At 50.3% G+C, this 24,224-nt stretch overlaps 1 protein-coding gene across 7 annotated transcripts in view; it reads right to left on the reverse strand.

Annotated features, from left to right (window-relative positions):
- The window catches only part of TNK2 (tyrosine kinase non receptor 2), a 134,941-nt gene that overhangs the window by 44,734 nt on the left and 65,983 nt on the right, over nucleotides 1-24,224 (reverse strand). For all 7 annotated transcript variants that reach the window (XM_084847751.1, XM_084847753.1, XM_084847754.1 and 4 more), the window contains 7 exons: nucleotides 19,978-20,155; nucleotides 14,025-14,095; nucleotides 8,713-8,925; nucleotides 4,182-4,334; nucleotides 2,450-2,727; nucleotides 575-701; nucleotides 247-393 (listed from right to left, as the gene is read on the reverse strand). In XM_084847751.1, coding sequence (XP_084703877.1) covers nucleotides 247-393; nucleotides 575-701; nucleotides 2,450-2,727; nucleotides 4,182-4,334; nucleotides 8,713-8,925; nucleotides 14,025-14,095; nucleotides 19,978-20,155 — 1,167 coding nt within the window. The remainder of the gene's footprint in view (nucleotides 1-246; nucleotides 394-574; nucleotides 702-2,449; nucleotides 2,728-4,181; nucleotides 4,335-8,712; nucleotides 8,926-14,024; nucleotides 14,096-19,977; nucleotides 20,156-24,224) is intronic.

Raw genomic sequence — 24,224 nt, forward strand, 5'->3', positions numbered from 1 at the left:
AGGGTTAGGGCCACACGTTGCCCACCTGTGTTTTACGACAACAGAGTAAATGGCTGTGGCCTAGAAAGGGGCATTTATCAGACTGTTCTCCTCAGGTGAACATTGGGGAGTAACGCCGGTTTCACAGTTCTCTGGCTCCCCTCTCTCCAAGGCACCCCGCTCCTCCACACCTGACTTTGCTTGGGCACATAGTGAGCACCTTTCCTCCTGGCTGCCATGGTTTTGCTCCCCCTGCCCAGCCGTTACCTCCAGCAGGAAGTCACGCAGGGCCACAAAGGTGGGCCGGTCTTCCGGCTTGTGCGCCCAGCACTGCAGCATGACGTTGTAGATGTCCTGGGGGCAGTCCTCTGGCCGGGCCAACCGCTCACCTTCCTTGTCGATCTTGTGCAAAATCTAGGCAAAGAAAGCAGGACTCAGGAGGACAAGCCTCAGCGGCAAGCTTCTGCCATGAGGACTAGAAGCTTGATAACAAGGCAGGGTCGGCACATCTCATTCAAATGGACAAAAAATCCACGCGGGAACTCCCAATCTGTTCTGGCACACTGCACTATAGACCCTGCTGCTGTGATTATACCTGACTGCCGTTAAGGCCAACCCACGGCTCCTGTCCATATGTGAACATCTCCCACAGCGTGACTCCAAACATCCAAGTGTCACTGGCGTGTGAGAAGGTGCGGGTCTTCAGGCTCTCGGGGGCACACCTGATCAGTGGCAATGTGCGGGCCAGTGGGAGGAAGGGGGGGAGAGAAAAGAGAAAGAGATGCGGTCATCATTGAGGAGCCCGAGCTGAGTCACTGTTCAAAACACCGCTAGGCAGGGAGGGTGCATCCACGGGCAGCCACATCAACAGAGGCCGTTGTGGTCCTCACTCCTGAGAGGGCCCTGCAGTGGACCACCTCCGACTGGCCCTCCAAAGCTCTGCCTCTTCCTTCCAACCACCGCTGCCCCCGTGGCTTGGTCTGCCGCATGGACAGGCTGCCGGAACCCCTCTCTCAACCGTGCTTGCAATATTGCCCATGGCAGCCAGGAGGTGTCCGGAGGCAGCCGGAACAAGCTGCAGGTGGGCAGCGCCAGTAAAAGCTGCCAGGGCAGCAGGGCCCATGATGAGACGTGCCTAGTGCTGGCTCCAGGTTTTAGGGAGCCCTGGGGCAAGGTGCCCCCAGCGCCCTCCACCCGGCTCCATGGACGCTGTTCCATCCCTTGGCTCTTGCCACTGCTTGCACGGTCAGAGAGAGCAGGTGAACACGCAGCAACGGCAAAGAGGAGTGGGGGAGGACCAGGAGACCCAAGGGAGTGGCAGTTGGCCCCCTACTCAGGTGGGCACCTCAGCACATGCCCAATGGTGGCTCCTCTTGGCGCTGGCCAGGACATGCCAGTCCACCTCTGGAGGGCCAAGCTAGGCATGCCTGTGGCAGCCACGTTCCTTTGATCACATGTGAAGTGTGCGCATGATCTGAGCACCGGAAGAGCCTGACCAAGAACTCTGCACCACTTGCGGGGACCCTTTGGACCGCCCCTTCCCCACCCGACGCCAACATGATACACCTGCCTCAGCGCCGACTGCTCTTACAAAGGTAGCGAAGGCAATCTTATTTCGGCAGGCTTTTCCAAAGCTGAACTAAGTTTTGCTGATCTGTTTTTTTCATCTGCTGCTTTAATCTGTCATTTTAGGCCAGTCTACCTTTTCTTACTGGTTTGGGGCATATCTGGCAGCACAGGGGTGGGCAACACATGGCCCTCCAGACACTGCTGAACTCCCATCAGTAGGGATGGGCGAACGAGCAGCGTTCAAGATCGCCAGGATTAGCAGAGCATCGTCTTGTGCACGATTCCTGTCTGCAATTGCCGCGCCTTCTGCGTGAACAAGAAACGTGCGCAAATAGCACAGCGAGCGAACGGGAGATTTGCGCAGGTTTACCCACATCTGCGCCAGTTTCCCAATTTGCACAACTTTCTTCCATAGGCTAAAGTGGGCCCGATTCTGGCTACAGAAGAAATTCGCTCAAATTAGGAAATTTGGGCAAATCCACTTGGGAAACAGGAACAAGATGAACATGAGCACGAGTTCGACGATTTACAAATATTTTCAGCAGACACGTGCTCGAGCTTTGAACGGGGTGTGCTTGCATGTTTTGCTAGCAAAAATGACACTCTCATACATCCGCATCCCTCAGCCCTAGTCAGCGATGGCAATAGCAGCGGAGGCTGGTGGCTCCAGTGTCAGTGTGTGGTGAATCCACTCTGGGTTTCAGTCAGAACCAGCCAGAACTCTGAAGGATAGCTCCTTCAGAGTTCTGGCTGGTTCTGACTGAAACCCGGAGCGGATTCACCACCCCGCTGACATCGGAGCCACAGCCTCCACTCCATCCCACTGCTCTCAGCTTATTTGTATGGGGTTGCTTTTCCCCTCTGCCGTAAGCCCCCCTTGGGCACCCCAGCAGCGGCTCACCAAGCAAAAGGGACCTTGCGGTGCTCCTGCATGACGTAGTGGTCGTCGTTCTTGGGCAAGGCTCGCATGAGGCCGAAGTCGCCAATCTTGACCAGGTCGTTGGCGGCCAGCAGGATGTTGCGGGCGGCCAGGTCGCGGTGGATGAAGCGCTTCGACTCCAGGTAGGCCATGCCTCTGGCGATCTGGATGGCGTACTGGCAGAGCGTGGCGATCAGGAAATGCCCCTGGTTCTTGCGCAGCCGGTCCAGCAGGGAGCCAAGCGGGGCCAGTTCCGTGACCTGGGGGGGCGGAAGAGGAGGGGACGCCGCCACACGTGGCGAGGTCAGGGGTGGTTCCAGGGTGGTTGCCCAGTGAAAGAACCCATGGCCAATTAACCAAACGGGTTTTTACCAATCAATAAATGAATCAATTAATTAAATCTGCATGCATTTGCATATGGCTTAAACCAGGGCCATTGAACCTCTTTCAGCTGGAGGGCCCGATTCAATTTCAGAGACTGTCTTGGGGGCCACATTCCAGTGGTGGGCGGGGCCGAATGCAAAACAGGTGGGGCCGAAAATGTAAAAGATACCAGCATATTTTACCTTAAAGCTCCTCCTGCCAGTAACTAAGCCTAAGGGGAGGCATTTCAACCTGTGAGAATGGGGAAGAAATCATGAGCAAGCTGGAAAACCACCAAACAATGTGGAGGTTTTCTGGCTCTCTCCCAGGGGTGGGGGGATCCAGGAAGCCACTGGTGACATGAGGAAGGAGGCACTGGATGGGGACCCCAGGTGGGCCAGATTGGGGCCATGGTTCTGAGGTTCAACACCTCTGGTTTAAACAATAGTTTTGAATGAAAAAAACATTGGGTTGGGCCCAGGCGAAGTTAGTTGAACTCTATTCCCATTGAAATGAATGGGACTTAACTCAGCCCTGCCTAACTTACCACAATAGGACCCAAGTTCAACTAACTTAAGTCTAGGTCCAGCCCATTTTCTTTAGTTTTACATGGTTAAGTGTTTATGCATGAAAGTAAAGCATGTGTTTATGCATAGAGGAGGATGCCTTTTCTAAGATGGTGCCTGCCGTTTGCAGATTTATAAATACTGGTGTTGAGATTTCCCCCCCCAAAAAACATGCTCCCTGATTAATTGAAACGCCAATTAGCTATCTATATTTTTTAACCAGCTACAGTAAATCGATTAAGGGTGCAATCCTATGCATGTTTAGACTGAAAAAAGTCCTACAGCTCCCAGCTGGCTGGGGAATACTGGGAGTTGTAGGACATTTTTCGGTCTAAACATGCATAGGAGCACGCCCTCAAGGCTGCAGCCTTACCTGCTTCCCATCACAAGACTTCTTTTACATTGTGATGGTCTAAACTGATACCAAAATGGATACAGATGTGTTGGCTTGGACAGCCTTCTCCAATGCAATGTCTCCAGAATTGTTGGACTACAATCCCCATGTTGGCTGGGGTGATAGGGAGTTGTAATCCAGCACATCCGGAAGGTACCATATCGAGGAATGCTGGGCTAGGAACTAGGAATGAGGAAAATTGCCAGCTAGGGAGAGAGTGGCCAGGTGGTTTCCTGGTGCTCTGGAGGAGGCAGACGGATAAGGGAGTGAGCTTCCCCAAGCCCCTGTGTTCTGGGGGCCTGGGGAAACTGGGTGTCACCCCCCACCCCACTTTCTCCCCGTGGCTTCAGCCCGGATGTGGTGCCTTTCTGGAACTGAGCTGCCCCCTCACCATCTTCATGGGATTGGAGAGCACCACTCCGTAGAGACGGATGAGGTTCATGTGGTCCAAGGAGTGCATGGCGTTGACCTCGCGGATGAAGTCGTCCAGGGCTTCAGGCTGGCTCAGCACGTCCGTCTTGAGACACTTGACAGCCACGTTGAGCTGGTGGAGAAAGCAAGCGGGCTCAGTACGAGAATGCGGTGGATTAAATTTTTCACAACACCTAGCATTTCTTTAGTATTATTATTTTTTTACAACATTTACAAAAATTTGAGATACAAAATCAAAACAAGCCTGAAGACATTTTTCCCCTAAGTGGAATCTTGAACTGACGTGTAGAATCGCCCTCCCACAGAAGCCCAAGCCAGATCAGAAATACAGCTCTTCCTTATACACAGCATACATGAATACTCAGGAGTCAACCCCAATGAATCCATGGGGCTTACTCTCAGGGAAGTGGGCACAGGATTGCAGTCTGGAATTTTACATAGCTCAGAGTTTTAGGGTAAAGATTTATTGGGTCAGTGCTGTTTACACCAGCCTTCCCCAAACTGGTGCCCTCCTGTTGGGAGTTGGACCTCAACGCCAATCATTCACAGCCCGGGGTGCAGTGGTGGGAGTTCTCACTGGGACGAGAACCCGGGACTTCTTTTGGAGCTGGGTCCCTCCCACTCCCAGCCTATTGCTATTGCTGTGGGGCAGGCGGCTGGAAGAGCCAGAGATGCTGTTGTGAGCGGGCGCTGCTGCTGCTGGCAATGGCAGCTGGGGGCACCAGGTTAGCAGAAGGCAACGAGGCGAGGGAGCCATCATTGCTGTGGGAAGGAGAAAGGGAGCTGGGGGCTTGCGGGCTGCGTTTCCCTCCTTCGTCTGGCTGTCTGCATGGAGAGCGGCCCAACTTTGTACACCCCCTTCCTCCGTTCCCTTCCTTCCCCGCCTCTTGATCCTGCCTTTCTCTCTCCCCACCTCCAGAGGAAATAGCTGGGAAGAAAAACAAAAGCTCCAGCCAGGAGGAGGAGGAGGAGGCTGGATCTAAGAAAGCTCCTGCAGCCTTTCTGTGTTTTTCTTTCTGCTTTTCCCTGTGTGCTTAGTGGGAGGGAAACTGGGGAAGGTGGAGTCTGTGTTGTGCCACTGTGTGTACATGGTCTTGAGGAGGTTACATTTAAAAAAAAGGCAGGTGCAGGCCCCTAGAAGTTAATGGGGTATAAACACTCATGGATTCCTGACCGGCCTCTTTGATTTCTTTGTAATAGCAAAACAGCCTCTTTGGCTGTTGCATCTGAAAGAGGCAGTGAGTCAGTTTATGTCGCTTTCTTGAGTGTGTGTGCACGTGTGTGTGTGTATGAGAGAGTGCATCAATGTGTGTTTATGTTTTCTGTGTCTGTGCACTGTATTTTGTAAAAGGAGAAGCTTGTGTTTGTCTCTGAATTTTCTACCATGGAAGGGATATAAGTCTTTTGCTTCCAGGAAAGCATGGAAGATAATTTCCACTCAAGTATGTAGAGAAAAATGTTTCTGCATTATTATGATACATTGTTGACTCTCCCTTTCTCTCTGTGTGTATGTATAGTCAGGGCCAGAAATATTGGAACAAAGATAACTGTTTTGGCAGTTGGTCTCTGTACACCACCACATTGAAGTTGAAAGGAAACACACCCAGATGGGAGCAAAGTCGGGACTTCCTGCTGTAATTCAAGGGGTTTGACAAAAGTGGGGCACTACCCATTCAGGTTGTACAGCCAGCGGCATACACCCCCCCCCCCAACATTGGTGGCTTATAAGTAATGGAACAAGCCAACATCATTTCGAACTTAAGGATCGCCTTTAATACCTGGATGAAAATCCTTTGCAGTCAATGACTGCCCGGTGTCTGGAACCCATGGACATGACCAAATGCTGAGTTTCCTCCCTCGAGATGCTTTGCCAGGCCTTTACTGCAGCTGCCTTCAGCTGCTGCTTGTTTGTGGGTCTTTCTGCCTTCAGTCTGGTCTTCAGTAAGTGAAAAGCATGCTCTATTGGGTTCCGATCAGGTGACTGACTGGGCCATTGAAGAACATCCTACTTCTTTGCCTTCAGAAACTCTGGGGTAGCTTTTGCTGTATGTTTTGGGTCATTATCCATCTGCAATATGAAGCGGCGTCCTATCAGTTTGGCAGCATTCGGCTGAATCTGAGCAGAAAGTATAGCCCTATACACTTCAGAATTCATTCGGCTGCTTTGATCAGCAGTCAGGTCAACAATAAACACCAGTGACCTGGTTCCATTGGCAGCCATACACACCCATGCCATAACACTGCCTCCACCATGTTTGACAGATGATGTGGCATGCTTTGGATCATGAGCTGTTCCTTTCCTTCTCCATACTTTTCTCTTCCCATCATTCTGGTACAAGTTAATCTTGGTTTCATCAGTCCAAAGAATCTTATTCCAGAACTGGGCAGGCTTTTTTAGGTGTTTGCTGGCAAAGGCTAATCTGGCCTGTCTGTTCTTGAGCGTTACCAGTGGTTTGCACCTTGTTGTGAAGCCTCTGTATTTACATTCATAAAGCCGTCTCTTGACTGTAGATGTTGACAATTACATGCCTACCTCCGCAAGAGTGTTCTTGACCTGGCTAGATGTTGTGAAAGGGTTCCTCTTCACCATGAGCAGCATTCTGCGGTCATCCACTTTAGATGTCTTCCATGGTCTTCCAGGCCTTTTGCTGTTGCTGAGCTTGCCAGTTAATTCCTTCTGTTTCAGGATGTTCCAAACTGTCGTACTGGCCACTCCCACTGTTTTTGCTATCTCTCTGATGGGTTTATGTTGTTTCCTCAGCCTAATGATGGCCTCCTTCACTTGCATGGACACCTCTTTGGACCTCATGTTGGGAGTTGCAGTGAACAGCTACCAAATGCAAATGTAACACTCAGAACCACCTCCAGGCCTTTTCTCTGCCTGATTGGTCATGGGGTACCCAGGAAACAGGCCACACCTGGCCATGCAGCTGCTTCTCAGCCATTCGTTCCATTACTTATGAGCCATCAATGATGGGTGTGTGTGTATGCCACTGGTCGTACTTCCTGAATGGTTCGTGCCCCACTTTTGTCAAACCCCTTGAATTACAGCTGGAAGTCCCGACTTTGCTCCTATCTGGGTGTGTTTCCTTTCAACTTCAATGTGGTGGTGTACAGAGCCCAACTGCCAAAACAGTTATCCTTGTTCCAATATTTCTGGCCCTGACTGTATGGGTGTACACTGCATATGAGTTCAGTAGTGGGGGCAGAGTAGGAGGCTCACTAGGGACAGCTACTCTGGGGCCCATCATGGTCTTGAGCAAGCCCTTGCTGTGTGGCTTTGAGGACATCATCATTAGCAGTGGCAGTAGCCGTTGTTTCTCGAACAAGAGAATGTGGGTCCAGAGGAGTGCTTTTGTGTACTGTGATTTCCCCAAGGTTGAGACAAGGCCACATAAAGGGTTGGATCCAGACTTAGTCTTGCTTAGAGTAGACTCACTGAAATCAATGGGAAAAGTTAGTCACAACTTATGACTATCTTAAGGTCCTCTGATTTCAGTGAGTCTGCTCTAAGCATGACTAAGTCTGGATCCAACTAAAACCCTATAAGAGGTGACTGAACTATGGATTCTGGACTCAGGAAAAAAAACACCCTGCGAAGTCAGTGGCGCAGAGGCCACAGAACGTTGAAAGAAACCAAAACAGTGATCAACAATCCAGACTGCTGCTCTAGGGAGAATATGGCAAGATGTGTTTCTGGCACTGTGGGTGATCAATTGGAACTTCTGGAAGCTATTATTGCCTTCTTCTTGCTGACTCTCAAAAAGACATGCCCTCCTGCATTCATCGCTCAACAGAACTCCAAAATGACTGAAAGCTCACTGATATTGTATAACCTTACAATGCTGTATAATCTTAGAAGGGGGTGTGGCTGTGAGGGGACGTGGCTGTGACTATCATGAAGGGACCTGTACTTCTGAATTTGCCATGACACTAGGGTTCACAGCCAGTATGGTCAGTGGTCAGGAACGCTGGGAGTTGTACACCGAAACACATCTAGGGCACCAGGTTGGAGAGGGTGGGTCTACGCTGACTGGCAGTGGTTTTCCATGATCTCAGGGACAGTGGGATCTTTCTAGCTGAGATCCTTTTGAATCTCAGGTCAACCCAGGACCATCTCCATGCTCAGCATGTGCTCTACCAGGGAGCTATAGGTAGTACCCAACAGTGCCCCAGCGCTAGTGCTGAGGACGCTGAGCTAGCATAAACCAATGCTTGTGCAACATAACTAGCATTTGTTAGTGCAATGGGAAAAACCAGTGATTTGCCAATAGAGAAAAGCAGGGATTTGCCTCCTTGCGCTAGCAAGCGCTAGTTACGTCGCACAAGTGTTGATGGCTTACGCTACTACAACATCATTCGTGCTAATGCTGGGACACTGTTGGATGCTCCCCTATTTTTTGAATATCACAGCCCAGACCTTTAACCCTTCCTCCAACTGTTATAGGGGTAGGAAGCCCAGGCTCAGAAAAGGTGAGCAGACGCCTTACCAACTTGCTGGAGGGTGCGCACCACTCCCCACGCCGCACCACCCCAAAGGAGCCGTCCCCCAGCTTCTCAAAGAGCATCAGGTCCTTCTCGCTGATCAGGCAGGTCAGGGCCTGCTGCTGACCCTCCTCCAGGGGCGGCGGGGTGGGCCTTTTCCCCGGCATGCTCTGGGGTTGGGGCTGGAACTCCGAGTCGGGCCGCTTCCCGCTGAAGACCTGGACGGATGGAGAAGAACATGAGATGTGGAAGCTGAAGAGCAGAGATGTGAGCCTAAGGGGAAGGACGCTGAGAAGGGCACACACTCCTCATGATCACTACTACATATATATGTAGTATATTCATACACACAGGCACAAATATTTTCCACCTTGGTATGATTTTATATCTTTTTTATAGCGAACCTTGATGGGTTTAGACATTTTCCGCTGTGCTGTTTTATTCTATGATGTTTAATGTCTTATTGGAAACTTCCCCAACCTGACGCCCTCCAGATGTGTTGGATTGCAACTCCCATCATTCCCAGCCAGCATTGGCCACGCTGGCTGGAAATGATGGGAGTAGCAGCCAATACATCTGGAGGCGTCAAGTTGGGGAAAGCCGTCTTACTGTATATTTGTATTTGTTGTCGTTTCTGGATTTTAAATTGTCTTGTAAACTTCTCTGGGATGCATTTTTTATGAAATGAAGTATTTATAACATAAATAACACACAAATGCTCTTTTCAGCTGTTAAGTTAATTTTTACATGAGCTGGCCTTTGGAAAAAAAAATTAACAGCTGTATTAATATCATTGCAATTTACGTATTTATTTAAGGACATTTGTAGGATGCCTATGGGATGAGAGACCTCTCTCATGGCAGCCTACAAAAATTCATAAAGCATCCATAATGTACAATTCAAATCTAATTAACTACTTGATAACTAATACAAGCCAAACAGTAGGGCTCAAACTAACCCAATGCAAACCTTAAAACCATTCTCATCAAGAGGCCCGATAAAGCCCTAGGAGAAGGCCACAGAGAATAATTTTATTGGGATTACATTTTAATTCTTTTATGTAAGCCACCTCGAGAAGACCTGGCCCAGAAAGACAGCCTATAAATACTGAGAATGAAGAAAGAAAACTACTATAGATAAGGCTGACAGCAGCTGCCTATCTACAAACGCTTCCCACTTGTAGGCCAGGTTGCAGAGACATCACAAAATATTACTGGACATTGTAACGGGCCATCCCAAACCCCACAAAATCCCCCAGGGTTTAGTGAGGGGAGCTGGCCAGCCACTTGCCTCTGAACAAGAGAGAAAGCTGCTGACGGAGCAGTGTGGGGGAAGGGCATTTTCACTGTGGGCTGCCGTGAGTCATGTTCTATTAAAAGTGCATTATCATACAACTTCCCTCTACCCCTAAGCATGTACAAACTAACTCACATGGAGAGGGAAGGGAGCAGGACTGCTGCAGGGAATTCATCGGCATGGGGGTGCCGCAGAGAAGGGGGCCCAAAGGGCTGAGAGACACCTCCCAAAAAAGGGCACGGCTCATTCAGAAAGGAACGACCCGTCAACTGCCGTTACCCCTGAGAGCTGAACAGAATCCACGTCTTCAGAAGAGCTATATGTGAGGAGGAGGGGGGTGCCTTGCTTGGGGCTTTCTAGAAGCATATGTCTAGCACAGCCTTCCACAACCAGGCACCCTCCAGATGCATTGGACTACAGTGCCCATGCTGGCTGGGGGTGATGGGAGTTGTAGTGTTCTGAACCCAGAGGGTGCCAGATTGAGGAAGGCTGGGCTTGCCACTGTAGCAAGCAGGGGCCTGAATTAGAAGGACCTTTGGCTCCTGACCCAGAATGCTGGATTAGAAAGACCTTTGGCTCCTCACCCAGGATGCTGGATTAGAAAGACCTTTGGCTCCTCACCCAGGATGCTAGACTAGAAGGATCTTTGGCCTCCTCACCCAGGCTTCTTACATTCTTAAAGCTACTCAGGGGAAACAGCTCCAGACCACTTCCCAGGGACTGCATTCATTGGGTCAAGGTATCCGTCCACAGCTACCTGCTCTTCCTGTGGCTGCAGCACCAGAAACCCTTGCCAAATTGTGTTTTCTGTACAACGAAGAGGGAGGATTATTCTGCTCACAATGATCTGCCGTAGATTAACAGGTTGGGCTGCAAGCCGGCGATGAAAGTTAATGTAATGCTTTCCTGATAATTACGGGGAATTGAATTTGGCTGAGTTCAAAGAGATCATAAGCAATTGTATCTATTTATCATGGATGGTACTTACGCTTTCATTCTGGATACAGGTTCATTTGTATGAGTGTCGGCAGGGGGGATGCTTTTCTGACTGCAATGTCTTATGCAAACAGATGCTTCTTTCGATAAGGATTTGGCCAATCCATAGTTTGCTTTCAAAATGTAATAGGAAATATCCAATCTCCTGATTTCTAAGTCTGAAAATGGATCTCTTCCCCTGGCCACCTTTGCATTTTGGGCCGCTGCTCTTTGTTGCTTCCTCAGCCTTCACACAGGGAGGGAAGGAGACAACTTCATCCAATTAAGGGCGCACTCCTATGCACACTTAGACAGAAAGAAGTCCTACAACTCTCAGCGCTCCCCAGCCAGTTCTGCTTTCTAAACGTGCACAGGATTGAGCCCTAAATGGCTTTAAAACAGGGGTGGGCAGATTTCAGCTTGTGGGATCTATGTTATTTTTTGTTTTGTTTTTACCATAACTCCAAGGTCCCGCTACAGCCAGACGCAAAATACTGGTGCAGGCGTGGGTGGCAGCAGACGGACGCTTAGAATTAAGGAACAGGGGACCTCTGACCACACGTGTCGGCCAGGAACTTGTTCTTTAGTACCAGATCACACTCCCTTCATGCAAACTCCATTCCATCCCTCCCAAGCTTCCTTTGTTTCAGCAGCCTAATTTAGGAGACCCCCCCACACACACACACACACTAAAATAAAGCCGTTCTATTGTTGAGATCACAAAATGATTGCGAGTCATAAAACCTGGGCTGCTGTACTGCAAATCACCCAGAGACCTACCAATAGATCTTGACCAGCCTGCTGCCCTGCCCCTGCATTAGAAGGGGGTTAGACCCAGTGGGTTGGATCCAGATTTAGGCTGGATCAACCGTGCTGGCAGAAGTGGCCTTCCCTGCCCCCTCCTTCCCACAGCAGCCCCTCCAGCCCCCTGAAAATGCTACACAGAGAGTCAGAAGGGCCTGCTGAAACTCTCAAATGTCCGGGAAGGAATGAGTTCCTACCACCAGGGATTCTGGCTGGGGCTGATGGAAGTTGCACCCCAACACACCCGGAGGGCACCAGGTAGGGGAAAGGTGTGTCAGAGATTGCACTGTACGAGCAACCGAGAAAGGAGGAAGGTGGAGGCAAGGAGTCCCGCAGGCGCTGCAGTCACAGGGAGGAACAGCCAGTCCGCCAGTGGGAGCCCATCGCTGTGCCTGGAAAGAGCTTCACAAACCCCAGAGGCTGCTGGCTGCAGAAACTCCTCCCGGAACGGCTCCACCAGAAGAGGGGGCCAGCAGGACAGAAAACCAACCGGCTGAGTCAGAGCTCCCCGGACGGGAGGGCGGTTCAGTGTGTGGAGCGGGGAAGGGCAGGGCGGGGCAGCACGAGCAATTAGCCCAAGCACCACATCCGCTGCGATCATCCATTTATAGCAGGTGACTGGGAACCAAACCTCGGAGGCTGGGGGAAAGTCCATTTTTAGAGGTCTGTTTGGCCTGGGCTCCCCCTCTGCATGGCCACAGTGGCTACTCGGAGGGGTCCGTTTGTTTCACCTGATCTTTACCAAGTGAGGCTTTTGTTCTTTGACTGCTTTTCTGGATCATGCTTTTAGACTTTTTTTTCTTTTTTTTTTAAGACAAGAAAAGCGGAGTATACATGTTAAAAAATCAGTTCTTGGTGCCCCTGTTCACTTTCTCCATGGATTGGGAAGGTGGGGCGGGGGGGACACTGCCCTGACCACAGTCATCGCCACCAAACCCAGTCAGCCAGGACAGCTCTGGTGCCGGCACCCCTGGGATGTCTCTCTGCATCGTCTCCATGAAAGTGGCTCTCCAAGGGGCAAAAGGAGGGGAGCGAAAGGAAGAAACGCAGCTCTCCGGCTCCCTGTGTCCTTCTCCTCTCCACCTACCACAAATTATTGCTCGAATTCATTTATTATCTGTTCAACACTACTTCACGTCTTATTGTTTCCAACATGGCGACTGATAACTATACTGATGATTTCTAAAATGCTTTCAAATCAAAGCACTGTACAATAGAAAAATATGGATCATAGATAAATATGGATTAGATCCAGTGTGGTGTAGTGGTGAGAGTGCTGGACTGGGACCCAGGAGATCTGGGTTCTAGTCTCTCCTCAGCCATGAAGCTCAATTGGCTGACTTTGAGCCAGTCACTGACTCTCAGTCTCACCTACCTCACAGGGTTGTTGTGAGGACAAAATGGAGGGGAGGAGGACCATATAAGCCACCTTGGGTTCCTTGCAAGTGGAAAAAGGTGGGATATAAATGTAGTATTAATAATAGTAATAACAATGATGATGCTGGTGTCGCATTAGGAAAAACGCAGCCCTTATTTTACCCACTTCTGATGTCAGGTGAGCAGTCATCAGGGGAGTGGCTTCCCTATCTTGGTGCGCCAAACATATTTGCCCAGTGCCCTGCTATTTATTAGGTGCCGAGCAAAAGCCATCCTGTTCTGCCAAGCCTTGGGCAAGATACAATTGCTCACAGTTTCCCCTGCTACTAATGCAGTTGCTGGCTTTTTGTTGACACTTTAAGTCTGTTTTATTTTATATTTTATTCTTCTGTCATTTCAGTTTTGTAGGAATGCCCTACCAAGAGACCACTGGTGGAAAGGCAGGATATGCAACTTAGAGTGATAAACAAACAAATTACTAAACTGTGCTGCAAAGGAGGGAATGCGACTTCTAATAAGGCCAAGCCAGGCAAGATGCAGGGGAGAAGCGTGATCAATCTCTTTAAAAATGGAACATGAAGCTGTTGGGAGTGAGGGAGGGGTCGTGATTTTGATCAGAGCGAGGCTTAAGCACTTTTCCCTTCCACCCGCTACCCTGATCAAATTCACAGCAATTCACAGCTGCATTTCGGGTGTGTTTGTTTGTTTGTTTGTTTCAAAGAGCAACAAGAGGCCAGTAACATGCCTCTGACACTTTGTATACTTGGGCCCAAGGAAAGAACTGCCTGATGGGATCCTGAGAATTTGTAAGACTCCATTTTAAAAACCTCAACATGTTTCTAGCCCTCATGCGCACATCTCTCACCTTGCTCATCCAGGATTTCCGCTTGCAAACGGCCTTCCTCCGCTTCACCGCCTCCCAGAGGCGCCTCTGACCTGTGAAGGCAAAGAATGGTAGTCTCTGAGCAGGGAGGAAACTGCCCATTCCCCAAGACTCCCCCCACCCCATTATATGCAGAGCCTGGCAAGGAAACAACCTCCAGACTGGATGCTTCATCGTGGCAGATAATTAATTTCTACCAATGTTACAGAAGATTAAAACACATCTTACGCCATGGCAATGAAGCCGTGTTAGCTTTGCTTAAATGGAAACCAGCGTTGGGAGGCTGCAGTCGGAATGGAGGAGCAGCCAAGCTGGAGCGGGTGTGTTTTGCCCTTTCCCGGCGTGCCATTTTTCCGCTCAACACCGCTCTACGTCCATGTTGGTTTCCAGAGCCAACAGGATTCCAGATCCTGGTAGACACAAATCTAGAATCTCATTGGGGGTGGGGGGTGCTCCTGCCATTCTGAGCAGGAAAATGGCTGAAAGAGAAACAGCTAAGCGCCTCCGTCACCCATTTAAACTTGCAGCCTCCAACACACGCCCCTCCCACAACTTGGGAGGGGTTCACTGCACACATCCATGAGCCATCTCTGGTTTTTCCCTTGAAGCCCTGCTAGCAGAGTTTAGCAATGTTCTAAACGCAGGTGATTTGTTCAGGGGCCACGGGCAAAAGAGCAGATGGGGGCCACCGCTCATGACTGGCTCTTTCAAAATAATTCACTTTTCCTTATGTAACCTCAAATCTAAATAGGTGCAATAACACATGTATTTCTAAAAATCATAATGATCTATCATAATGAAAGGGGATGTGTGTGTGTCTGTCTGTCCATCCATGCCACAGAGCCAAGACCGTAAAACCTAGGTACCTGAAGCTTGGCATGCGTACTACAGGGCCCCTAGGGGTGTGCTCCTTGGGGTTATTTTGTTTTTAAAACACATTAATTAATTTCATTAATTTAAAAGTGTTCATAGGGTTGAAGCCTGCAGCAACACCTTCAGCCACTAGGGGGAGGCTTCCCTAACCAGCTCCTAGCTTTGCAGTCATAGGAACACAGGAATCTGCCTTATACTGAATCAGACCTTTGGTCCATCTGGCCTGGTATTGCCGACACTGACTGGCAGCAGGGGTTCTCCAGGGTTTCAGGCAAGAGATTTTCCTGCCTATCACCGAGCGGGCCCTTCTCAAACAGTCCCTACAATCTGAAGCCAGGGGAGATTAGTAGGCCGCAGACAGTTACAGGCCTGCCCCCTCCCCCCTGCTGTGGGGCAGCCCCCCTTCAGGAAAATAGAGTGGACAGACCCGTCCCACAGGGGGCTATAAGGGTACACCATGGCAGGGGCCATGCCTAGGGGTGCCAGCAGGCAGGTCTTCACCGAGATGGGTGGGCACAATGCGTTCAGCTCTCACAGCTGCCTACATTTGCTTCAACGCTATCAAACAAGGGCTATTCCAACCTGTGTGAATGGGAGTCTGTTCAGGAGTAATGCAGAATGCGCTTCCTATTTACGTAGCAAAGTGCAATACTCTACATGTCTACTGAGAAATAACTCCCATGGAGTGCAGTGAGACTTACTCCCAGGTAAGTCAGTATAGGATTGCGGCCTCAGTGGGTTCAAAGCACTTTACATTCGTCAGGAGGAGGTAGAAAGTAGACCCAGACCACTGGTAAAACCTTGGCCAACATCCAGTGAACTGCCTACTGGCAAAGGCACTTCCTGTGTTCTTAAACAGCAGACAGGGGATAATGGGAACTGCAGCCCTACACATCACATATGGAGGGCCAGAAGTTGGCGGAGCCCTGCCGATCTCACGTAGGCATTCCTGCTTTGTAAATTCAGAACACATTATTGCACCATGGGGATTCTAGTAAAAAGTAGACCACCCAAGGCTGAAGTTAGTCCACCTCTAATTATCTCAATAATAGTTCCAACAGCCCTGCGAAGTAGTTCAGTATATTATCCCCAGAGTTCAGATGGGAAGGATGAGGAAATACAGTCTTGCCGAAAGCCACCCAGTGAGTTCACAGGGGAGGTGGAATTTGAACAAGGAATTCCCAGTTCACATCCTTTACCACTCCATTCACCATGAAAGCTTCTTTCTCTTTCTTTTCCTTTTTGAAAACCATAAATCTCCAAGAAGCCCAATGTAAGATGAATGGAATTTACCCCCGATAGGATTTATAGAAGCAGTATTTGCAGATGCTGGAAGCATGGATCCTATGGGAATAATGCACATTTTATGCCTTTATGATGGGAAAGCCCTCCTCAAGTGGCGAAATATTGGCAGGAAATCCCATGAACAAGGACAAGGTACAAAGTACCAGATCTTGAAGCCCCCTACTGAGTTATCTGAAGGAGGTGACCAGCCCAAAAGATGTGAGCCTGATTGTAAATCTATTCACTCCTGGAAAAATAATGTGGGAGAAACTCAGGCAGTCACCTAAGCCGCTAAAGATTTTAGAATGTCTACCTTACAGGGCTGTTGTAAGGATTATTGCCATAACATCCATTTGTAAGGCATTCTGGATGATGAAATTTCAGTATATAAATACTAAAATCCAAACTGGAGAAACTGCCCCAAACAGGCAAAATGCTGACACACAATTTGCTTTCTTCAATCATGGTTGAGCACTCAGTATGAGCACTTACAATCACTGCAGTTAAGGACTGTCTACCAACCAAAATGTGAAACTGTGGTTTGAAGCGGTTTTGCAAAGCAGGGTTTGCATTAAATATACTTAAGCATTACATCTGCACCAATTACACATGGTCAAGTTAGTTTCCCTACCTCTCCAGTCTCTTGGCTTTCAAGGTGACAAGTTGGACTTGCTAGTGTCTCCCTCCATATGCCCTCTACAAGCTAAACCATGGTTTCACAAGTCTGGTGCCTTCACCAGGGTTAATGTTGAAAAACATGGTTACTGCCACCCATAGGTATGCTTGCAAAAGGCAACCAAGATAAAATAATTTTAGTAGTGAGAACTTCTTGTCAAAATAGTCATACATTATCTTATATAGGAATCAATATTGTAAAGATTGGATTGTATCCATTTGCAGCAATTTTTTAAAAAGAATTTGCTTTCATTTGTGGGTGGGGCTAAAAGCAAAGGGGGTGGGGCTACTCAAAGTGGGTGGAAGCAGAAGGGGCAAGCCTTTTTCTTTTCTTTTTTTACAGTCTACTTTTTTTTACAATCTACAGCCTTAGTCCTGTGCCTTTAAGAGCAACTGAAGCTTTTCCTTTGGCTTCCTACCTCCGCACCAGAAAGGCCTCAATTTCTGTAGGTCGAGCGATTGGTAATAGCACTGGAGCAGAGATAACGGCCCAGTTTGCACACAGTGGTAACCTAGGGTTTTTTAAAAACCCTACACTCCCGTTTAGCTTCTCCTGCCAGTGGAAGCGGCTAAATGGGTTTGTTGGGGGAGAGACAACTCAGAATTCCGGGGTCAGTCATCATGCTAAATGACATGAGTTCCATATTCAGACACAGAATAATAGAATCATAGAACAGTAGGGTTGGAAGGGGCCTACAAGGCCATCAAGTCCAACCCCCTGCTCAGTGCAGGAATCCAAGTCAGAGCATCCCTGACAGATGGCTGTCCAGCCTCGTCTTGAACGCCTCCAGTGTGGGAGAGCCCACCACCTCCCAAGGTCATTGGTTCCATTGTCGTATTGCTCTAACAGTCAGGACGTTTTCCCTGATGTTCAGCCAGAACCTGGCTTCCTGTAACTTGAGCCCATAATTCCGTGTCCTGCACTCTGGGATGATGGAGAAGAGATCCTGGCCTTCCTCTCTGGGACAACCTTTCAAGTACTGGACAAGCGCTATCCTGTCTCCCCTCAGTCTTCTCTTCTCAAGGCTAAACATGCCCAGGTCTTTCAGCCTCTCTTTACAGGGCTTTGTTTCCAGTCCCCTGATCACCTCTGCTGCCCTCCTCTGAACCCTCTCCAGTTTGTCTGCATCCTCATTAAAGTGTGGTGCCCAGAACTGGACATAGTACTCAAGACGAGGCCTAACCAGTGCTAGGTAGAGGGGAGCTAGTACTTCGTGGGATTTGGAAGCTATACTTCTATTAATGCATTCTGTTGTTTTCTGCCCAGTGCTCCAGCCTATCAAGATCACTTTGAATTTTGTTTCTGTCTTCCAGGGTATTCACTATCCTGCCCAATTTTGTGTCATCCGCAAATTTGATCAGCATTCCCTGCACCTCCTCATCCATGTCATTAATGCTAAGCAATGTGGGTTCTGGGTTCAGGTTTGTACATCACGCAAAACAATGTGATTTCTGGATTCGGACATCACACTAAGCAACATGAGTTCCAGTTCATACATCATGCTAAGCAACGTGGGTTCTGGGTTTAGATGTCATACTAAACAACCCAGGGACAGAACATCCCTAGGTTGTTTAGCTGCTGCTGGTGGCAGAAGAAGCTAAGTGAGAGTGAACCAGCCACTTGAACTCGCATGCTGGCTTGCTCACAGTAACCCAGGGTTTATAAAAAATCCCTGGGTTGCCACTGCATTTGAACTCTCCTTCCTTGGGTTTTTTTTTTTTAAATGGGGGGGGGCATCCCTTACAGATGCTCAGGCATGTAGGAGATGTTCCTCCATGCATGCAATAGGACTACATCATGGGTGAGCAGAAGGCAGATTATGAACTACTGGTGGACCACTGGCTAATTTACAGTGGATCATTTAGCACCTGCTGGTTCCTGGGATTCTTGCAAAGAATGCTGGACAAAGTGGCCCTTGGTATGATCCAGCAAGGCACTTCGGCGCCTGTGCATGCTGAGGATCACTTTGCACCGATTAGTTACACCTGAACATAGGCGTGAATCTATGCGCTTTTGTTTGATACATTTAACACACGCTGGAGGACCATGGGATTGTAATAAAAATAATAAATACTATGTCAGCTATGAAAGATTAAAATTCTGGGGGAAGGGCTGAGGCTCAGTGGCAGAGTACAGGCTTTGCACACAAAAGGTCCCAGGTTCCATGACCGGCATCTGCAGTCCGGGCTGGGAAAGGCCCCTCTCTGCTTAAGGAACTGGACAGCACTGCCGAGGTCAGTGGGGCAGTGAATCCGCTCCAGGTTTCAGTCCGAACCAGTCAGAACTCTAAAGGAGCTCTGAAACCCGGAGCAGATGCACTGCCCCACTGACCTCGGAGCCACCAGCCTCCACTGGCTGCCAGTCAGTGTAGGCCGACGGTGGGCAAGAGGCAGCCTGCCGGCCACATGCGGCCCTCCCTGGCCATTTCTGCGCCCCCCCGCACCACTGTCCAACTTGCCGCTGAAATGCAGTAGCGCAGCAGCAAAAAAGGGAGGAGAAAACTCAGCCCTGTTTGGCTGCTGCGTCTCCACACCGCCAAATTTCAGCAGCAAATTCAGCAGCGCAGCAGCGGGAAATGGGCCCGCGGGCGTTGCCCGCCCCTGGTGCGGACAAGCCAGATGGACCCATGGTCTGGCTTGACATGAGACAGCTTCGCATGTTCTAAGGCAAGGGCGGGGAGCCTCAGGCCCAGGACCAAATCTGGCCCTCCCGAGGTCTCGATCTGGCCCTCCAGGGTTTCCCAGATGGCCCCACCTCCTTCTCCTAGCCCCCCCTTTCTCCCCAACCACCGATTGTCTGGGGGCTTCCCGTGTCTGTGCAGTTTTTTCCTCATTCTACAAAGTTGAAAGGCCTCTCCCCAGGCTTAGTTACTGGCAGGAGGAGCTGAAGCTACAAGACGCTGGGATTTTTTTCTATTTGGAGCCCCACCCCTTTTGCCTTTAACCCCACCCCCTTTGCCTTCAGCCCCGCCTACCGCTGGTACACGGCCCCTGAGAGCTTCCCCGAAATTAAATTCGGCCCTCAAGCCGGAAGAGGTTTCTCACCTCTGTTGGAAGACTAAATGACACACACACCCCCTGCCCCAGTCCCAGACCCACTCACCGGGCCGCCCCATGCCGATCTTCTCCAAATCCTCGTTCTTGACATATTCAAAGTGCGACAGGCGCGTGACATTGAGGTCGTCGCGGATTCGCAAGAAGTACTGCTGGAGCTGGACCTCGGTTAGCAGCTCCAGGAGCCAGTCCGTGCCTTCGTCCGCCTGCATGCCGCAGCTCAGCTTCTGCAAAGGGCCAGAGGAAAGGGAAATCAGGCTGGCTAGCTGCCGGCTGAGTCTTGGGCAAGGCTGCATGGGACAAGCTGACACAGGGGAAATCTGCTCCCCCAAAACTCTCTGCTCAGTAGGTACATCAGCAGGGAACCGGGGCAGTCCTCAGTCCAGAGAGCCACTCAAAAATCTGACACTGGGGAAACCGAGGAAGGGAATGCCGGGGTAAACTCAGAAGGAATGTGTGATTAGTTCAGGCGCCCATGCCTAGACTTAGCCTTCCCCAAAGCGGCACTTTCCAGATGTGTTGGACTGCAGTGCCCTTCATTTCCAGACAGCACAGAATGATGGGAGTTGTAGTCCAACACACATGGAAGGCGGTCAGGGAAAGCCCCAGTAGGGTGTGGGACCTATGCTTTGCCAAAGATTTCGTGGAAAAGGTGGGTTGAAGGAAGGAGCAGCTGGACGTCACAAAGACAGAACAGGGGGTGATGGTGGGGGGGGGGGGCTGGAGGGGTGATGATCTCAGGCAGGGATAAAATGGGAGGGGGGAAAGGCCATGGGGAAGCTGAAGTCAAGGGCAAGGAGGGGTATCCCAAGATCAGAGCAACTCAAAAAGTAAATTATTTGGGGGCAGGTGTGTCCCCCTCATTGACGTACACAGATACTTGGTGAGCTGACTAAAGGAACTCCACTTTGACTCCTGTTTAGAGCAGGTTTACGCTCTTGTTTTTAAGAAGCAAGGGGTGCCACAAGGTTACCAACGCACCCTCTTGTGCTATTCCCACAGTAACTTCAGTGCTATTTCACTTCTGCACCATCCACACAAATTGTGCGGTCGAGAGTTCACTACCTCAGATTTCCCCCCATTCCCTACCAACGCAGGCCACCTTTGTGCTAAGGACAGGGCTGTGGGGGCATCTGTCCGTCTACCTAGGGCGCAATCCTATGCATGTTTAGACAGAAAAAAGCCCTACAACTCCCAGCGTGCAGGACTTTTTTCTGTCTAAACATGCATAGGATTGCGCCCTTAAAGTATTTTTTATCCCGCTCCTCAGCCAAAAAAAATCCCAGGGGGGCTTACACACAATCAGTAAAACAAGACAGTTCCTGCCCACAGGCTTACAATCTAAAAAGAGGCGTGAGGAAAAAGGAACAGGGACGGCGGTGGGGGGGGGGTACTGGGGAGTCTTTCAGCAGGGCTGGGGGAATGTGCTGCCAAACCCTGGTAAAACAGTGGCTGCAGAGAGGAGGGGAGGGGAGGCAGAAGACGGAGACACCAATGAGACGTATTACGCCCATCTTCCCACACCTAGCACCCCCCAGATGGGTTGGGCTGCAACTCCCATCATTCCCGGCCAGCATGGCCAAAGGCCATGCTGGCCGAGAATGATGGGAGTTGCAGCCCAACCCATCTGGGGGGCTCCAGGTTGAAGAAGGCCATAGCCAGCCATCCATTTCCCCTCCACAGATCCTTTCCATTGAGTTTTCAACTGTCAGAAAATTGAGCACGCCTCCCCTGCTCCCCAGCCCAGCCCCACTCGCTGCTTCCTAAATGATATTGTATCAGCCTTCCCGCCATGCTGGCTGGGGACGATGGGAGTTCTAGTCCAACACATCTGGAGCGCGCCAGGTTGGGAGAAGGCCCTGTTACACACTTGCTTACAGACGCGCACGGTGCTTTTTACGGAATTACATAAGCAAAAAAAGAGACGGGCCTCTGCCCTGTGGCGGAGTCAGTTCAAGGAGTTATAGCTTCTGGCTCCCCAGAGAACCCTTGAATGCCCATGGACTGGGCCAGACTAAAGATGCTGTTGGCTGGAAAGCATCGATGGTGGTTGGGCACATAGAGCCTCCTTATATACTGGTATGCTGTTAGACCACCAAGACCAGTACTGTCTACTCGGACCAGCGACGGCTTTTCGGGGTCTTGGGCAAAGATGGGTCTTTTCTGTCACCTGCTCCCTGCGGCCTTTTTAGCTGGAGATGCTGCAGTGTGAACCCTCCCCTATAACTCATGTATGTAGAATTGCTACATTTGTGTAGCAATTCTAGCATTCAGAGCAATTCCCAGACATTATCGTGTCACCCCTTACAACAACTCTGCAAAGGAGATCACTATTGTCCCCGTTTTACAGAGAAGGAGTGAGACCAGCTTCCTACGACCACCTAATGGATCCATGGTGGAGGTGGGATCTGAATTCAGGACTCCTCGATCCGCAGCTCAGTCTCTTTGCCCCTCCACCACACCCGCTCTCTGCAGCGTGAGCCGTATGCTCTACCGCAGGGCCAGGGGACCATTTTTCTGTCAAGGGGCTCCTCATTCCTGCGGGGTCACTGTGGCTTTTGAGAGAGAGGCTGCAGGTTGCCTGCATCTGTGCTACAGGCTTGCGTGACACAGCAAAACAGCGGGGAAAGTCTACCACGCACCCACAGCTGGGATCCGAAGGCAATCTGCAATCGCGAACACCCGTTTGTCTGTGTGTTTGTGTGTGTGTGTGTGTGTGTGTGTGTGTGTAAGTAAATCACTTAAACAGCATTGCAGTTCTGTCAGGATTGGGAAGGCCGGAAGGATCGGCCGTGCCTGCTGTAGTGGACGGGCAATAAGGATGGGCCACAACCGCTTTGATGCGATGCTTCGTTGGGGTTGCTCAAACAACTGCTGATATTCGCCGCTTCTCCCCCGCCCCCGTCTCCGCATCCCCTTTCCCCCCGCAGCGGCTGGGTTTGTGTGACACAGGCGCTGGAGCAGAATGGGCTGAGCAGAGAGGGGGCCGCCGGCCCGCACTTTTTTCCCAGAAGGCAGCTGAACCTTCGCTCGCCCCCAGCTCCATCTAACTGACAGTAATGGGTCTCCTGGCCTGGTTCCCAGCATCCCCAGAGGCACGTGGGGGTGACAGAGAGGCTTCTGTTCTCCCTCTGAACGATTCCACATTCGTGGCGTGGTCACCCGGAGGCTGCCAAGCAAGGTCGGGGGCTGGGAACAGCGGAGCCGTCTGGATTCTGCATCGGCGGGACCCAAACGCCGGACTCTGGAGGGCGGGGGATGGGCGGGAACGGGAGGAAACCGCCATAGCGGGTCTTTGGAGACTGTCTGGGTGGACAAGAGGTGGCAGAGGGCAGACGAAAAATACAGACACGGATCGGGGGGGTTGTGGGGGTGGAGGCAGGGGAGACAGAGGGAAACAGGAGAATGGACGGAAAGGGCTGCACAGGAACTGCAGTCAGATTAGCCTGTCTCTGGAAAACCAGTATCGGTCCTTGCTCCGAACCCCCTGGGGAAACCAGAGTAGTACCATGTCATTCAATAATCATTTTATTTAAGAACTCCTCCCCCCGCCCCAGTCAATTCATAGCGCGCAGGGCACGTTATGTGAAGTGTAATGGAACACGACCCCAGCATTTAAAAACCTACTTTGTATTTACACTGAGAGCCACACTGAGAGCCAGTGTGGTGTAGTGGCAAGAGTGTTGGACTGGGAGAAAGGAGATCCGGGTTCTAGTCCCCACTCGGCCGTGGAATCCCACTGGGTAAGATTGAGCCAGTCACAGACTCTCAGCCCAACCTACCTCACAGGGTTGTTGTTGTGAGGATAAAATGGAGAGGAGGTGGAAGAGTATGTATGCCACCTTGGGTTCTTTAAGGAGGAAAAAAGGTGGGATATAAATGCAATAAATAAATAAATACACTGAGCCATCAAGAGTTCAAAGCATTTCACAAGCTTTATCCTGTAATCCTTAGTACAACCCTGTAAGGGAGGTTGCCATTATTGGCCTGTTATTGCAAATGGACTGAGCCCAATTGCGGCTTGCCTGATAGCACAAGCCTATACATGTTTTACTCAGACAGAAGTCCCATTGAATTCAGTGGGCTTACTCCTAGGTAAGTGGATACAGGAGGCAGCCTAGCGAGTTCATGGGAGAGGCAAGATTACTGTGTTCTAGCCCAATCACTTCAGCATGATACAGTTCACAAACGAGAGCCAGGGTGGCATAATGGTTGGAGTAACGGACTGGGACTTTGGAGATCCGGGTTCTATGTCCTGCTTGTCCATGAAGCTCACTGGGTGACTTTGGGCCAGTC

The sequence above is a fragment of the Heloderma suspectum genome, chromosome 3 (genome assembly GCF_057233095.1).
Source record: "Heloderma suspectum isolate Gila_16-S chromosome 3, 16-S_ref, whole genome shotgun sequence".
Lineage (NCBI taxonomy): Eukaryota > Metazoa > Chordata > Lepidosauria > Squamata > Helodermatidae > Heloderma > Heloderma suspectum.